Here is a 13,791-nt window from a genome sequence, read left to right on the forward strand (position 1 = left end):
CTGTTTTCTTTCACGTTCCCAGCTGGTGATCATTATCCTGGCCGTGCTGCTGTGCTTGGCGGGGATTTTGTTTGTAACAATGAACTGGCATTATCGCAGAGTGTAAGAATCCTGTAGATATTTCCACTGTAGCAGATTTCTTTTCAATGCGGATTGCGGCGTGATTTAAAAGCAGCCAAGGCGCAAATGTTTTAATCTGCAAACTAATGTCTTTATCTTCTCCTGATGTTTTTCCTGCAGACACCAGAGGAAGCTTAAAGCTATTGTTGCAGGATCAACAGGTGAGGGGGCAGCTTTACACACAGCCTTGTTAGCTGTTGGCAAACGTTACTTTGGAACTAATGCATAACAGCTTTTCCTATTATTTCGTTTACCTATGCAGGAAACCAAGGTCTAATGGATATTCTGGATATGCCAAACACTAACAAGTACTCGTTTGAGGGGTGAGATCTATGTCCTGAGTGGCATACTTTCTTTATTAAAAGAGTTTGGTGATTTTTATATTATTTTACCAATTTATCTACTTTGTCACTACATTTATTGATGTTTCAGACCCTCTCGCGATTTTCTCGTTGAAAAAAACCCGACTAGCGACAAATCTAGCAACTTTTTCTTCATGTTGTTGGAGACTTTTATGGCGTTTTCAACTTTTGACTCACCACCAGGTGGGGCTGTGGCAGACCAAAACTGTTTTATACCCGAACCGGGCTGAGTGACAAAGGAACCAAACTGTACCACTGTAATAAATAGAAAAATGTAACTGCAGTAGCCACCCTTCAACCCAAAGAGGGCAGCGCTGAGTCAGTTTTAGGCAAAATATTGCAGGATTAATCAAATTTACACGAAGATGTAAAAACTCACACTGAAACATAAATATAGTAAAAGTATAGAACCCTAAGTAACCTATTTAGACAGTTTATTTGCAAACATAAAGTTGAATTTGGGGTTAGTTGCACGTTTCTTCCTGCAGAGCGAATCCCGTGTGGATGGACCCATTCTGTCGTAACTTGGAGCTTGCTGCTCAGGCTGATCATGAAGACGACCTGCCAGAGAACCTGAGTGAGATCACCGACCTGTGGAACAGCCCGGCACGCACACACGTCAGTATCAACATTCATCTGGCTTCACTGCTCAGCTTATTCCTACAGTCTGGGATTTATGAATTACTTTGAGTTGTTCTTTTTCCAGGATGGACTGATTCTCTAACCTATAACTTTAGTGTTTCCTAGAACAATAATTGGTACAATAATAGTTGGTAATTCAGAATTGATTACTATGATGACTGTGTGGTTTTCCTTTCAGGGGACCTTTGGTCGCGAGCCTCAAGCGAGGCCAGAGGACGATCGCTACCTGAGAGCTGCCATTCAGGAGTACGACAACATCGCTAAGCTGGGTCAGATTATGAGGGAAGGGCCCATCAAGGTAAGACGCATCAAAGGAAGCAAACATGCAGAAACATTGATGTATGTACTCATCCTAACTCCAATCAACAAGCACTGAGCGGTGGAGTCAAAGACAGTTACTCATGTCCTGACTGCAGGCTGTTGGTTCAGGGGTTGAAGTTCGGGCTTATGGGGCGGATTGTGTCAGAGTTTGTCTGATCCTAACTGCCGTCCTGTCAGGGTTCTCTACTGAAGGTGGTTCTGGATGACTATCTGAGGCTGAAAAAGCTCTTTGCAGCGCGGCTCGCCACCGTTTCCACCGGCCAAGGAGAAGGAGATAAGTCATCAGTTACTGAGGTGGGCCTGGAAGAAAAACCGCTGAGCTCTCTGCATCTGGTCTTCTTCACTGCCACTCAGAGTGATCGAACTGTTCTTCTGATTCCCTCTCTCATGTTCTGATGGTGCACATTTTCACTACTTCTGCTTCATGTCTGGAATCATGGAGCGTAAGTTCATGATTCTGAACTTCTGCTATTTTTAAATCATTGCAAGACTTCTAACACAAGATTTGTCAAAATACTGACATTTCTACTCTTCTACTCGATAATTGGTGCATTTACTCTCTTCGATGTGCGCCAGATCTGTTGGAACTCTGCTTATCCTTTGATCCATCTCTTAATCTATGTTTCACACTTGTCTATTTTTACTTTTTTACATTTATTCAGATTAAATGATTCCTTCTTTTGCATTTTCAAACATATCTATGTACACAACTTATGAAAAAAAGAAAGTACATGCTCTTTATCTGTTATAAATGAGAGTACAAAAAGAAGCTGATTCTACAGTGTCATTGTAAATTATACAGAGATGAAGACAAAATGGAAAGTACACCCTTGCTTTTTCTGAAGGATATAAGAATTGATCATCAGCAAGTCTGAGCAACTCAGAAAGATTTGGTTTTGGCAGTTTGCGTCTTTAAAGCATAATGAACTCAACCCCAAGATGGAAAGGCATCAACAAAGCATCAATTTTCAAACAATCTAATGTGGAGAACATTTAGGACAGCTGATGATTTTCCCAGGAGTTGATGACTCAGCAGACAGTGCAATGCTCAAAGAAATTGCAAAACACCAACTGAGTGATCTAGCACAGTTAGAAAAAGAATCAACGGGTATGATTTCTTTGAGAAGGCTGTCGGGAAAAACCCTGTCCTCTCTTGCAGCGTGATTTAGGTCTGCAAAGTTGCATCTGAATGAACCACAAGACTTGTGTAACGGTGTTCTTTAGGAAGACGAGAACAAAGAACTGTATATATTTCATGCTTCAATGCTCAGCACCATATTTGGACAAACCCAAACAGACCACATCAGCACAAACGACTCATACCAACTATCAAACACGGTGGTAGAGGAGTGGCGATTTGGCCTTGCAACCAGAGCAGGGTAGCCATTGAGACGATCACATTTGCATTTTATTGTATAGCAGATGAAGCCGTCTTATCTTCTCAGGGTTCAAGCTAGCCGCAAACTGGGTCAACAACCGCCTGACGGAAATGTCTGCAAACCTCTGAACTGAAGCAACGGGTTTAAGATGATTAGTCTAAAATTAATTTCTAATAATATGAGGAAGGAAAAAGTTATATTGTTGAGTTATTGTTGCTGAAAGTGATTCTCTGAAGATTTATGTTCTTTGTCAAATAAAGAATGTCAGTGTGGGATCTGTTGTGTGGTTTTGTACATTTATGGTGCATTCAGACCAGCCCGTTCAGTCCACTTTCATCCAACTCCAGTTCATTTGCCTGGGAAGTTCAGTCCATTTGGGGAGTTGTGAATGCTTAACTGAACTCTGGTCTGCCTACATACATAGCTCTGGGTTTGGTTGAAGTGAACTCTGGGGTGGTTTGAATGCATATGTGAACACTGGGCAGACTGGAGATTGTTCAAAAAGCAGGAAGTGGACTACAGCGCAGGGCATTCTGGGTAAATACAACCAAAACAAACATGCAAGTCCAGTATTAACAGGAGAAATACCTCAAGATTTTTTACAGTACAAAAAAGAAATCCTACAAACGCTAAAATCTGATGCTGCCACTTATGTTTTCATTTTGTGAAGAAGAAAGTTGTACAGTGTTTTCTTCACCAAGTCTTGGTGCAGTGCACCCACAGGTGAGGGGTGGAACAGGTTACTCAGAGTTTCGTTTGTTTGACACAGAGCAAACCTCACCAGCTGAAAGTGTGACAAATGTTACCTATAGCAGGGTGGCTAGACCTGGCTCTATTGGTCCATGCAGTTCGGGGGGGTTTCCATCACAATTGAGTAACAGTTGTACTGTAGTTGGTGGGTTGCCATATAGACAGCTGGTCCAAGAGCCCAAAAAGTTGCACAAGCTCACAAGATTTTATAAATGGTGGATCAGATTATAACAAGTGAGTTGCTTTTGTGACACAACCAGACAGTCTTGTGACATCAACCCAACTCTGGACACTCCAGAGAAATAGGTACTAAAAACAGCCTGAACCACGTAGCTGGTATTAGTGAAAACCCCTTGTGGAGTCGAGTTGTGCTGAACTGGCACTAGTGGAAAAGGGCAATCAGAGGAGAGTACTTTCTTTATCTTATAAAATGTATTCCTGGCAACCTGTGCTTAGCCTCACGCTATCTTACTGACTCTCTTTCTCTATCTGTCTCTAAAAGCTAATTCAGAGTGATCTGGACGACGATGAAGATGAGAATTTGGACTTGGCTGGTGGACGCGGCACTCTGCGGTTCAAGCACAAACTTCCCGTGGAGCTAAAGGGGCCTGAAGGCATCCATGTGGTCCATGGCAGCACAGGCACCCTCCTGACCTCAGATATCAACAGCCTGCCGGAGGACGACCAGCGGGCTCTGGCACGTTCTCTAGAGGCACTGAACGCAGATGGCGGCTTGTACTCAGAGAGAAACGCTCGCACGGAGTCAGCTAAATCCACCCCGATGCACCGCCACAAGGACGGGGACACCCTGTCAGAGAGTCCCCTGGAGATCACAGAGTTATGACTAGCCGAGGCCTCGCTGGTCTGAGGGCAACAGGGCTTGTGTGTGTCCTTGTGCCTCCATCCTCCTGAAAAGGACTGGAGGGGAAGTGTTTGTAGTCTAGGGAAGCTCTTCAGCCAGTGCTTCAGTGAAACATCCTGCAAGAGGACACTCACACTGAGTGTGAGCTGGTTTGACTGGCTCTTTCATTGATGAAAATGGTCACAGTACCAGTTTGTAAAGTTTTAATCCACCTGCAGGATCCCCGTCTTCAGCAAGACAAAAGGTTTCCCTTGCAGTCATTAAAATGCTGAGTGAACGAGATGGAGCGGGCAACATTTGCTCCAACCATGACCTTAAACTCATCTAAAAGGTGCCTCATTAACATGAATCCTTTTGAAACTTATGCCTGGACTGCAGACACTCACACAAAAACACACACATACATCAATCTACACACACTCAGACCAGCAGATGGCCTCTAAAAGGAAACCGAGAACATAAAATAATCAGGCAGATTTTTAGAGAATTGCTTTGGCAACATGATTACAGTCAGTGTACCATAGTGTGGACGGGAATAGCAATGGATGTTTCAATAGTTTGGAAATAACTGAGGAATTTTTCATTGTTTTCTCAGTGATTTTACACAAATCACATAAGAATGAGGGTGAAGAAGCTCCTGATGGAAGCAAAAAACTTGGAAACGCTCTTGGGCAGGTGATTATGGTCAGCACAGAAACAAGACTTTCCAAATACATGGTGGACAGTTCCTTAGAAATGATGAGGAAGATAAAAAAAAAAGGTTTTATCAAAAAGGAAATAAAATATTTCTAAAAGCAAATAAAATTTTTATAGACGTTAAGATGGCAATGTGCCCAGTGATTTTACACTGCCACGTGGGGTTGGGGGGGGGGCTCACTGTCAAGCTCAAAGTGAGAAATTTTGCTTTATTTTTATTTTTGTATTTAAAAAAAAAAAACATTGAATCAAAAGATATTTTTGAAGAAAAATGTTGTCTTACCAAAACCGTTAAGGAAGTCATGTTGGATGTTTGGCGTATGAGTATATAGTGCTATGGTGACATGTCCATTTGTTTCCCTTGTATAACAGATGTTTCTGTTGAGTGGTGTGTAATGGAAAAAAAAATACGTTTTATATTCCTGTTTTGTAAGTTTGTTTCTTTTTTTTATTATTGTTGTCACCAGCCATGAGATCTGTGTTGGGAAATGTTGTGGGATGATCTGTGCTAATTAAAATATGCAAATGGTCTCTGGTTCGAGTGTCTGCAATAATGTGATGCCTGACGCACCACAAGAACGAAACCTGAGCTTAATACCTGGAGTCATAATGGTTGATAAAGCAACGTTTGATGCACACAATATTATATTTGCCTTTTTGTTCATTTGGATAAGTTTTAGCTAGTTGATTTTTTTAAAGATTTGTATAAAACATTAAACCTTTAAATAATTTGAGCTGGACCTGTTGATAGAATCCTCTAAAGCAAAATTTGTCCAGAGGAAAATACTTTTTTTAATAAACACAAGTAGGTGCAACAGTTTGGAAATACTGCCACCCGGTGGTCCAAAATTATAAATGTGCACCTGAGACATAAAAAGTTAACAGATTGTTTCGGACAACTCCATAATTTTATTGTTTCCAGGTAACATAGAAAAGTTTTTCATCAGGAAACTAAGTTACACCGCAGAGGATTTGGCTGTTAGCTGCCCGGTCTCATCGGCTGGTGGCGGTTCCTGTCGCCGTGGTGGTGCCAGTGATGGCCATTTTCTTCAACGTCCTGTTTAACTGGAGGAAACAAAAGGAGAAATAAATGAAACAGGGAATGTGTTTCGTTTTAAATACTTGGGAAACTTTCTAGTCCAGTTTTCTAGATTAAAGTTCTACAGCCGTTTTAAACTTTGTGAATCTACTTACTTCCTCAAACTTGTGGATCTGTCTGATGAAAAAGTCTCCGTACCGACGAGCAACTTTTGTGTCGGCAATGTGGATCATGTCCTGTTAAACATAAAACCGTTTTTCATCTACAATTAAATTGTATGCATAAACATATATAAAAAGACATATGTTTGTGTTTAAATTAATTTAAATTCCTGGGAGTTTTCACCATCTTTCAATTACAGATATTTTCCTCCATACACATCTCTGCTGTTGTTTCTGCTTTTCTTTGTCCAACTTAATGTTTCGGACCAATAAAGTCAACCTGAGTAATTAGAAAAAGCAGTTTTCAATTGAGGATTTCAATCATTAAAGGAAAAAAACTTCAAACTAACCTGGTCATCAGATAAAAGGCAACTACCTACTTTGGTAAAAATTAACTTTTTTTTAATAATGAAACCACATTTTTAGGAAGTTGAGTTTAATTTCTCCAGCTGAATTCATACCTGATTATTACCAAACCAGAATCATGTGAATAAAACCTGTAATGGCTGAAAGATCTCGAAAAGAAATATTTTAAAAGAATAACTTAAAAACAGTAGAAAAGCAAATGTTTTGGAGTGGCAGAGTCAAAGTCGATTCAATTTAAATCAATTGAAGTACAGGGGGTTCCGAAGCGCAGCCTGGGGGCCAGATCTGGCCCTTAATATCATCCTGATTAAAGTTTAAGACTGGTAACATGTTTTCCCTCCGGAATAGAAAGTTGACAAAGATACATACTATTTAGATTTTTTTTTTTTTTTACATTTTTCACAGAAAATGTAGAAACAGAAAATATGAGTTAAAATATTCTACAAGTTTATTACCATGTTTTTTTTCTTAACTTTTAGCTTTACATTAAATATATGTATTTCTACATTCCTCTTCAACTAAAATCTGAGTTATTTTATTTCATTATGTATAAATTATTATTGTTTAATGAGTTAAAAATCTTGAGCAAACAGAAGAAGTCTGTCAGGATGTGAAGACTTTTTCACAGCTCTGTAAACAGAAACAGGAAGTAGAACTTTTACCTTGTCGATGTAAAAGTCGACCTCGGATGCAGACTGAAACTCTCCGTCCAGCGCCGAGATGCCGCTGGTCCACACCAGGTTCTTCATCTTGTGTTTGAAGACGAGCAGCTGGATGCGGAACTCCTGCTCCGACATGTCCAGGAAGCCCGCCAGCTTGGCCACTGGCATGGTGGTGTACAGCTTCAGGAAGCTGTCGGCATGGTAACAGGAAGGTTAAACAGCCGCTGTGTAATCTGGAGAAGAGATGCTAAACATCCATCACCTCCGAATGGTGGAGAGCTGAGCCTGCTGCTGCACCTCCTCAGCAAACACCTTGAGCTGCTGCTGGAAGGGCTCCTTGTGGTAGTTGGGGTGAACGTTGTCATAGTTTGGCACCACAGGCGACAGGAACTTAGGACAGGCAAAGCTGAACAGCTCCTCAAACACCTGCAGGTCTCTGAAATGAGAACAGAACAAAGTCCATGAAGGACTGACAGGAAGTACTGCAGTACCGGCTAATAATAATAATCAGAAGGAGCAGAGACTAAGACACATTTGTGTGAAAATTACAGAACTGACTTCTTCAACTAGTTGTAGCAATTAGCAGCTAGTCACTACTCCATATTCAGTCTCTGAGATTTCACCATTTTTACATTTATCCTCATTAAATCTCCTTCAAAATCTACATGTAGAAGAAAGAAAAAGGCAGACAGATTGGACACAAACATTTTTATACTTTAAAGAACTTAAATTACTCGCCACATCAGTCATGGATTTTAGTTTGACATCACAGCAGAGACAGCAGTAATAGAAGTCAGTAATACTGTCACCTGCAGGTGGGAGTTTTTGAAGATTTTTGAGGAAAATCTGCAATAAACTCATAATTATGCTTTGCTATGCATTGATTTTGCCTGAATTTGCAAAACTGCAAATTCATATTTTCAGTTTAATGAATTTTGTGGCCTTCCAGTGGTTTGAATTTGTCAGTTTCGTCTCCCATGGTAAAAATTTTGTTAGCCCACATCATCTCTCACCCTTTCTGCATGCGCAGCATCTTGTCTCCGTACTTCTCCCTCAGCTGGGTGTGGATGCTCTCGTCGATGCGCATGGGGTACATGGTGAGGGCGATGGCCAGGAGGCCGTGCATCTGCTCGTTTTGCTTATTGATCTAAAAACATCCCAGGCGATGAAAAGTTTCAATCCCATCGCTTTACATCAGTAAAATTAAACCATCACGGCTGTACTGACCATCTCGTATTTGTAGGTTGACCTCTGGAACATGTTCCTCGTCCTCTGGATGTAGAGCAGGATGTTGGCAAACACTCGGATGGCGTCCTGGTAGCGCCGCATCATCAGGTAGGCAAATCCTACGTAGTAGTAGGTGGTGATCTGGCACTCCGGCACGCGGGAGTACATGCTCTGAAGGACAGGAAGTGCGATCAGGCCGCTGAACACCAACAAGTCTCTCCATCAGGAAGTCTCTCTCTCACCTTCTTGTTGAGCTCGATGTTCTCCAGGACTTTGATGGCCTGGTAGTAATCACCCAGCAGGGAGTGCAGCCGCAGCAGACCCACCAGGCTGAAGTAGCCCAGCATCTTGTACAGGGAGTGGCGGCCATATTCCCCAGCAACACTCTCTGGATCTCCTGCAGCCGACCAATGGGTGACGGCCTTCAGTCATCTATGTTACCTTTGCTTTAAACGTTGCGCCTAAATGTAACACCAGAACATGAGCTTACCTCCGCTGGTGTAGACCTCCAGCTGCCGGTTGATGTTGCTCTTGTCCACCAGGGAGTGGAGGACGTTGAGGACACTGTGGACGTTCCAGATCTTCGGGTTGTTCCTCAGAAACTCGATTTCCTCCTCGGACTTCTTGGCTGTTTTGCAGCGGTACTGACTGAAGGACTGGAACTGTGGAGGAAACGGAGCAGGTTTCCTGTTTCCATTAAACTAGACATGAACCGATCCGATGTTAATATCTGGATCAGTCCGGATCCATAAGGGCACATCTATTCTGTCTAGTTCTATACTTTACACTCTGAGCGACATCATGCTTTATTATTTATCTTATATTATATTTAGGATTCCTAACTGCACTTTCTGAACCATTTGAAAGATGATTTGCAGTAGGCCTTTCACAAAAAGTAATAAATCAGTTAATTACATGATCAATTAAAATGAACTCAATTTCCTTTATCATTTTTCTTCTGTTCTACCAAAAACTGGATGACAAGTCTTCAGTCTGGTGCTTTTTTTTTCAGCTGGCTCTGTTTTTGAAGGACAGATTTGTGACTTTATAATTCATTTTGTTTGTTTTTTTTATTTATTTTAGATATTTAAAATGTCTTCCAGTTAAAGTGTTAAATGTTCATTAAAATTTTAAGTTTATTGGCCTTTGAGAACGTATTCTTCCATTATTATGCCAATCACACTAAATTAGTAGAAAATGCTCTTAAAACAATATTATCATTTATTGGAATAATTACTGGAACAATTTATTGTCCAGAAAATTTATTACCGTGACAGTATAGTTGTTGGTGTATTTAAGTGTACTTTACTGGTTCAGCGTTGTCAAATAAATGTGTAATTCAGTACATTTATGTTTGTGTTAAAAAAAATATTTTAAGTCAAGTCAGCTGATTTTCTGTATCGGATCGGTACTGGCCGATGCAGATGTGATATAGATATCGCATTGGAAGAGAAAAAAGTGGATCGGTGCATCCCTAAATAAAACACAAACTATAGAATTTTATCATTTCATTCCATGATTAAAGTTCATAATATGATGCACACCTGGTAGATGAACTCATCAATGATGTCCCACAGCCACTGGTTTGGCAGCTCCAGAGGGGCGGGGCCGTCTGCATCTGTTCACAGCCACATGTTGTCATATAACTGATGCATCTGCGGCATCTAAAGCTACGGCACCAGGATGGTTGCACTCACTGAGGATGTAGTTGAAGAGGTTGCAGTAGTTGTAGTACGACTCGAACCTCTGCTCCAAAGTGGGTCCACCCTAATCACACACAGAGACGACGGTTCTGACAGAATGTTTGCAGCTCCAGAACCCGACCAGACGTTAACGTCACGCCGATACTCACGCTGACTTTAGCGTAGATGTGTCTGTAATAGAGCTCCTTATAGAGGATGAGGAAAACAGCATCTGTGCAAATGACAAACACCAAAATCAGCTTCACATGAGCAGGAAGTAACACCTTTACAGGAGAAGTCTAAAGTTTAGAGTACCTCAGGTATTTCAAACTATATTATCCATTTAAACATTTTTTCACACTGAAGAACTCCAAAAAAAACTCATTTTGATGCATTTCATTAATAAAACACTAAAATTTTGCAATTAAACCAGATATTTAAACACACATTATGAGAAGACACCATCCTGAGACCTTGGCTGATTTCTTTTGACTTCCACATCGAGTCAAAACAAGAAAAAAAAATCACAATGTAAACTTCTGATTTTCAAAAGATTAATAAATCTCTGACAGATTCTATTTCTGATTAAACTAAAATACCTTATTATTTAAGTAAATAGAAATAGTTTTGGTAATTCTGACTGAGCTGAAACAAAAGAAGTTTGGTCTGATTAAACTTCAGGCAGTGAGAGAAAAAAGTTGCATGTCAACTTCTGGTTTGAACTGTAATCTGATTGGATGATGATCTCACCATTGCCAACAAGCGAGGCGATGCCTTCAGCTTCAGGCCACGGGGAAGTTTTGAAGAAACGATCAGTCAACTTGTTCCAGCTGTTTAGAAGCAAAGCAAAATCAAGATTAAACATTCTTCATGCCAACACACACACACACACACACCTCGACTGTCTCTATGAAGCGTTAGGCTCACCTGTTCTCGTAGACGTCCTGAATCTCGTAGATCTTCTGCTCAATGCTCTCGCTGGACACGCGGTTGGACTGCAGCTCGTAAACCTTCTGGTCGATTAGATCAGAGATGGTTTTGTGGAAATACTGCAGGAAGTTCTTGATGACCTCTGGAATGACGTGGTAGGTCTGCTGCTCGTACTGCCGCTCATACGCCAGATCTGCTTTAGGATCACCTGCGAATAGAAGAACTTTGTTTAGAGAGGCTTCAGGTGTCCAACTGCAGGTGAATCCAATTAAATTAGACAGAAACATTAACTTTTTTCAGTAATTTCACATAAAAAGTGAAAATTGAAGATTAATTTCAAGCAACCATATTTTACTATCTTGTTTGTTATGAATCTAAACAGAGTTTCCCTTTTGAATTCATTGATTAACATAATTTCACAATTTCCAAAACACACTAATGTACACTGCCTGGCCAAAAAAAAAGTCGCCACCAAAAAATGGTCACACTCTCTAATATTTTGTTGGACCACCTTTAGCTTTGATTACAGCCCACATTCGCTGTGGCATTGTTTCAATAAGCTTCTGCAGTGTCACAAGGTTTATTTCCATCCAGTGTTGCATTAATCTTTCACCAAGATCTTGTATTGATGATGGGAGAGTCTGACCACTGCGCAAAGCCTTCTCCAGCACATGCCAAAGATTCTCAATGGGGTTAAGGTCTGGACTCTGTGGTGGCCAATCCATGTGTGAAAAAAATGTCTCATGCTCCCTGAACCACTCTTTCACAATGTGAGCCCCATGAATCCTGGCATTGTCATCTTGGAATATGCCCGTTCCATTTGGGAAGACAAAATCCATTGATGGAATAACCTGGTCATTCAGTATATTCAGGTAGTCAGCTGACCTCATTCTTTGGGCACACAATGTTGCTGAACCTTGACCTGACCAACTGCAGCAACCCCAGATCATAGCACTGCCCCCACAGGCTTGTACAGTAGGCACTAGGCATGATGGGTGCATCACTTCACCTGCCTCTCTTCTTACCCTGATGCCCCCATCACTCTGGAACAGGGTAAATCTGGACTCATCAGACCACATGACCCTCTTCCATTCCTCCAGAGTCCAATCTTTATGCTCCCTAGCAAACTGAAGCCTTTTTTTCTGGTTAGCCTTACTGATTAGAGGTTTTCTTACGGCTACACAGCTGTTCAATCCCAACCCTTTGAGTTCCCTTCGCATTGTGTGTGTGGAAATGCTTTTGCGTTCACAATTAAACATACTCCTGAGTTCTGCTGTTGTTTTTCTTCGATTCGATTTGACCAAAGGTTTACGTAATCGCCGATCACGATCATTCAGGATTTTTTTCCGACCACATTTCTTCCTGGAAGACGATGGTTCCCCACCATCCTTCCAGTTTTTAATGATGCGTTGGACAGTTCTTAACCCAATTCTAGTAGTTTCTGCAATCTCCTTAGATGTTTTCTCTGCTTGATGCATGCCAATGATTTGACCCTTCTTAAACAGACTAACGTCTTTTCCACGACCACAGGATGTGTCTTTTGCCATGGTTGTTTAAGAAATGAGGAGTTACTCATTGCATCAGCTGGGGTTAAATAACTTGTTGCCAGCTGAAGGATAATCGCCTATGCAGCACTTATCCAATAGGAGGCTTGTACCTATTTGCTTAGTTAAATCCAGGTGGCGACTTTTTTTTTTGGCCAGGCAGTGTATTTTGATTCATATCAATTTATCCTGATTAAAAACAAACAGTTCAAACATTTACTCTTATATTTACCTGTGTGCAGATCGTAGTCATTTGAGTAGGCATAAGGATCGTACTGTGGAGAAAAAGATGTTATTTGAGTATTTAGCTGATGCTGGAATATTTGTCATTTACTTTACTGTAGTACAAGTACAGTAAACAGTAGCGTCGGTTTACTGTACTGCATATCTATCTTAACCTTCTTAAACTTAGTTATCTGACATTAGATACAGCTAACAGATGTAGCTTTCTCCGTTAGAATCAACAATATTGGCTCTCATGCTAGCTAGCTACCTACAGTTACACCGGCTGGAACTGCTGCTAGGTGCTAAGCGGCTAGCCCGTGTGTCACAAATATTTCAAAATCAGACTTACAATATGTCGAACCGATCATAAATACTTACTTCCTCCTCTTCGTGGTACGACATTCTGGTGGGATTCAATCCAAACTCGCAGATGAATAGAATAACCGGCCAGCAGCGGGACCCAACAAGCTAACGCCGCTAAACCACGCAGCTAGCGCTGGAGAGACGGGAGGAAGCGGAAAGAACATTCTGTGACGTAAGCCAGAAACACAGCTGTGGAGCATTGTGGGAACTTGAGTCTCTGGGCAGATAAATGCCAAGTTGAACGTTTTGAAATCAGAAAGTTCATTTACAGCTGATCTTAAGCTTCTGTGGGATGAAGGATGTTTGAAACACGATTTCATTCAAATTAATGTAGTTTTTCATATGAAAACAATTAGGGGAGGAGAACTAAGGGAATTAACCCTGTAAAGAATACGCTATCTAGTTAATAAATGCACATATGATTGCTTGGTTATTTAATAGTTTATTAAATACATAAATT

The 13,791-nt window shown here is 41.0% G+C and overlaps 2 protein-coding genes across 4 annotated transcripts in view; one reads left to right on the forward strand and one right to left on the reverse strand.

Moving 5' to 3' along the window:
* cdh23 (cadherin-related 23) overlaps positions 1-5,667 on the forward strand; it is a 195,517-nt gene extending 189,850 nt beyond the window's left edge. For 2 of the 3 annotated variants that reach the window (XM_032552270.1, XM_032552274.1), the window contains 7 exons: positions 23-102; positions 241-281; positions 383-443; positions 971-1,100; positions 1,303-1,422; positions 1,623-1,739; positions 4,077-5,667. In XM_032552270.1, the coding sequence (XP_032408161.1) occupies positions 23-102; positions 241-281; positions 383-443; positions 971-1,100; positions 1,303-1,422; positions 1,623-1,739; positions 4,077-4,418 (891 nt within the window). In that variant the 3' untranslated portion in view covers positions 4,419-5,667. The remainder of the gene's footprint in view (positions 1-22; positions 103-240; positions 282-382; positions 444-970; positions 1,101-1,302; positions 1,423-1,622; positions 1,740-4,076) is intronic. The other variant, XM_032552271.1, reaches the window with a different exon arrangement.
* A 343-nt stretch (positions 5,668-6,010) lies between these two features.
* eif3s6ip (eukaryotic translation initiation factor 3, subunit 6 interacting protein) lies at positions 6,011-13,497 on the reverse strand. Its single transcript, XM_032552275.1, has 15 exons — positions 13,347-13,497; positions 12,976-13,018; positions 11,197-11,407; positions 11,020-11,099; positions 10,440-10,501; positions 10,285-10,354; positions 10,132-10,205; positions 9,078-9,249; positions 8,830-8,984; positions 8,588-8,758; positions 8,374-8,507; positions 7,623-7,796; positions 7,361-7,550; positions 6,327-6,407; positions 6,011-6,197 (listed from the first exon to the last, which is right to left on the reverse strand). Exons 1-15 carry the CDS (start codon positions 13,368-13,370, stop codon positions 6,126-6,128), a joined length of 1,713 nt encoding a protein of 570 aa, XP_032408166.1. The 5' UTR covers positions 13,371-13,497; the 3' UTR covers positions 6,011-6,125.
* Positions 13,498-13,791: the final 294 nt, after the last annotated feature.

This window comes from Xiphophorus hellerii, chromosome 22, assembly GCF_003331165.1.
Source record: "Xiphophorus hellerii strain 12219 chromosome 22, Xiphophorus_hellerii-4.1, whole genome shotgun sequence".
Lineage (NCBI taxonomy): Eukaryota > Metazoa > Chordata > Actinopteri > Cyprinodontiformes > Poeciliidae > Xiphophorus > Xiphophorus hellerii.